The sequence below is a fragment of the Pterocles gutturalis genome, unplaced genomic scaffold (genome assembly GCF_000699245.1).
Source record: "Pterocles gutturalis isolate BGI_N339 unplaced genomic scaffold, ASM69924v1 scaffold22326, whole genome shotgun sequence".
NCBI lineage: Eukaryota > Metazoa > Chordata > Aves > Pterocliformes > Pteroclidae > Pterocles > Pterocles gutturalis.
In genome coordinates, this window is record NW_010100952.1 from 2298 (window position 1) to 5945 (window position 3648).

Here is a 3648-nt window from a genome sequence, read left to right on the forward strand (position 1 = left end):
TCAGTCAGCATTCTCTATAATGGATATATTGTGATTTGGCTAATGGTCGAAACAGAATTAGCTAAATATGGAAGTCAGCAGGCCTGGTGAAATATATGCTGGAATACATATTGCTGTTATAAGATTATATTTGTAAAGGCACAGCAGCAGAGGGCTCTGAAATGTCATAATAAGAGAGGTGAAGATAATGCTGGTGTCTCTGGGTTGGTGTTCTTGGGAAGCAACTCATTTGACATAGTACGTTTTCATGTCTGGCATGACATGGATGCTGTCACAAAACTCAACACCTGCTGAAGAGATTGCATCACTTCTAGGTTAAAAATGTATTTATTCAGGAATACCCTACATTTCTGTCTTGGCTGTAAAGCTCTCACGAGCTCTAATACTTTTAAATATATGTATATGATTTAGTAGATGCTTATTACCTTCTGTCATGGTTCTTTTCTGAATTGCTGCATACTCTTCTGGTAGTGTGCACTTTTTTTCATTCATGCATAGGAAACATAGCTGCATCAAGCCCAAGTATCTAGGTCTTGATTGCCCTTGTACTTTTACATTAATCCGATTGTATTTAGTAGTTTGGAATGGAACATTTTTAAATGCTAATTTAGAACATGCTTCCTGTAAGATCATCTTCTCAAATTTATCAGGAAACAAGAACTCCGAAATCATGGCAGGGAAACCCAAGCTTCACTACTCCAGGGTGAGGGGGAAGATGGAGTCAATCCGATGGCTGTTAGCAGCAGCTGGGGTTGAGGTTTGTATTTTTTTTTTTTAAGAAAGTGATCGGATTAAGCTGTCATTATAATAAGTATTCTCTGAAAAGGTTTCCCAGTTCCATCTATGCTTAGAGATATGCACAACATCACATGCTGTGGTACAGAATATGTAGGTTCAGTGATACACTCTCCCATGTTGTATATATTTAATGTATTCCTTGAGCAACAGTTGCCCCGTAAAAGGATCTTAACATACAAAGAGAATTTTTGAAATGTACTTTAAGATGAGATCTTAAATTGTTGCTGCAGACTAAAACTGTGTATCTCTGACTTCTTCTGAATGCTCATTACTTCTCTGTCCCATGATTGTTCTCCACTGAAAGACTGTGCGTACCACATGAAAAACTTAACAACATTATCTCCAGAGAAAGTGTTTTTCATTCTTTGGGTCAGGACCTGAGTAGGGTAAATCAGCAAAGCTGCCCTGAAGGCAGTGGGGGAGCTATCTAGATTCACATCAGGTGAAAACCATCCAAAGGTGTCTTAATTTCTACATGCAATTTTTGTTTGAATACGGTACTTTGAAATGATTTTCTCAGAAACTATTTATACTGCATTGGAAATAAAAAGCTCTTTTAACGGTGCTCACTTGTGAATGTTGCTGACAGAGAAGCTATAGAACACGAGTGCTGAGGAAAACATCTTGCCCTCATTCAAATGTCCTTCTCATTTAAAAACCAAAAATGCCAGCAGGGGGAAAGAGCGAAATAAATGCAGTGTAACAGAGGCATAACTTATTAAAAATTTCTCAGTATTTCACGTGGAATCAGCTGCTTTTAAGTGAATTATTTGGTGTCTGGCAATTGTTGATGCAGGCAAGTAGACTGGTCTTTATGATGAAGGAAGCTGTTTTTGAAGTGTCAAGCATTATTACTATGGGGTTGGGGACACTAGTCCTGGGTTATTTGCTGGAGCAGAGATGAAGAATAGGAGTAGGGGGTCAACACAATCATAAGAAGTATGGGGAATAGTGTGGAGAGATGGCATCTGACTTTCAGACTCCCTTCAACTTCCCCATTGCCTTTGGAGTGAGACAGTGTTGTATTCTATCTTTGTTTTCAGTTTGAGGAAGAATTCATAGAAACGAAGGAAGACCTAGAAAAATTACGCAGTGGTGAGTCTGTAAATTGTACCCTAAATATAAATTAATGCCAATATAACAAAAGAACAACAAGTGAGATTTTTGTAAGACCTCCAATATGATGTGACCTGTAAAGAGAAGATTTGAGAGACCTGCTTGCTTGTGGATGCTTTCATCCATCAAAATTGGAAATGTCTTGGTGTGTTACCTGGTGCCTTTCTCAGATTCAATGTAGTACTGCAGCAGTATGAGTAGGTTGCTTCATTTTCTTCCCTAGATGGAGTCCTGCTTTTCCAGCAAGTGCCTATGGTGGAGATTGATGGGATGAAGATGGTGCAGACTAGAGCCATCCTCAGCTACATAGCAGCAAAGTACAACCTCTATGGGAAAGACCTGAAGGAGAGAGCCTGGTATGGTACCAGTGCATACTGTCCTTACTAATACTGTTCCATGATTTTTAATATTTATGAGAAAAATATTGCTGTGAAATATCTGCATGTGAAGGTGCATATACATCTGCCAGTGCTTTGTCTCCTCAGATCCAGGGATTGGGTGAATGGACTTTATGACTGATAAATGATCGTTACATTGTCAACATAGTGAGAATGTTATGGCTCATTTGATTTCACACAGACCAGAAGTGCATTATGTTCTGGGCAACTGCATGGCCTTAATACAATAATAAAGGCTAAATATGCCTCTTTTTTTTTCCTCTTTAAACTGGAAAACAGTAGGAAAGACTACAGCTGCCTGCAAAAAACCGAAGTCTCTTTAAGTGTTCTAATTTCTTTTTTTCCAAATGTAAAGAATCTTTCATAGCTGATTTTAAACAAGACATGTTTGGGGGCTTAATGCTACTGAAAGTTAAACCAATATTTTCCTAATGTTACTTTAGTATGTAATACTTTAGTATGTGAGCTGTGGGTAGTTTCCATTGTCATAATTAAAGGGATAATGCAAAAGCAAAAATCCTTTACTCTTTCTTTAAAAAAAAAAAAAAAGTCATGCAAAACTTCAGTTAAGTCATTAATCTAACTGACTAACACTTACTGTAAAGGATTTATTCTGTGATATAATGTGAGATGGTGGGGCTTATTATGGGCAGGCATGCCTGAATGGGCAATTGGCAGCCATTTGTTGTCGAGATCTTCTCATGATTAGACCTGAAACTGATTTCTTCTCTAGTGTGGTTTGCGTATGTGGTTGTCCTGGGTTCAGCAGAAACAGAGTTAACTTTCTTCATAACAGCTAGCAAGAGGCTGTGTTTTTCTTCCACAGCATAGATATATAGGTTACCAGTGAAAAACAGTATGAACTCCACTTTAAATATATTAAGTTGCAGACTCTTATTTATACCTTGCTTGTTGCAGACACTGTGAGCCTATTCATAAAGATCTGTGCTTTGAAAAAACTGACCTGGAATCAGAGTGGAAAAACAAGAAAACAAACTAGTGTCTTATGTTACATTCACTAATAAGCATTTTTCTCAGTGATCACATTGGCGTTGTATTTCAGGAAAATAACTAAAATGGAATAATAAAAATATTTGTTTCAGGATTGATATGTATGTGGAGGGAACAACAGACCTGATGGGAATGATCATGCAGCTTGCTTTTCAACCAGCTGACACAAAAGAAAAGCATCTTGCCTTAATCATTGAACGAGCTACAAAAAGATACTTTCCTGTTTATGAAAAGGTGAGTGATAAATCACCAGTAGTCCACTAATAGTCCACTAATAAAGTGCAGTACAGGTTCCCCCCCACCCCACTCCCCTGACCCCACACAC

General features: G+C 38.0%; 1 protein-coding gene across 1 annotated transcript; it reads left to right on the forward strand.

The window, feature by feature from the left end:
• Positions 1-655: 655 nt before the first annotated feature.
• On the forward strand, positions 656-3587 carry LOC104458820 (glutathione S-transferase-like). The gene is made up of 4 exons (XM_010081728.1): positions 656-757; positions 1842-1893; positions 2138-2270; positions 3416-3587. Exons 1-4 carry the CDS (start codon positions 671-673, stop codon positions 3585-3587), a joined length of 444 nt encoding a protein of 147 aa, XP_010080030.1. The 5' UTR covers positions 656-670.
• The last annotated feature ends 61 nt before the right edge of the window (positions 3588-3648 follow it).

Excerpts from the sequence above, each read along its gene's own strand:
- LOC104458820 (XM_010081728.1), top strand. The coding sequence starts at position 671 with ATGGCAGGGAAACCCAAGCTTCACTACTCCAGGGTGAGGGGGAAGATG. Across the intron at positions 1,894-2,137 it reads CCTAGAAAAATTACGCAGTG|ATGGAGTCCTGCTTTTCCAG; the intron begins GTGAGTCTGTAA and ends TTTCTTCCCTAG. Across the intron at positions 2,271-3,415 it reads GACCTGAAGGAGAGAGCCTG|GATTGATATGTATGTGGAGG; the intron begins GTATGGTACCAG and ends TATTTGTTTCAG.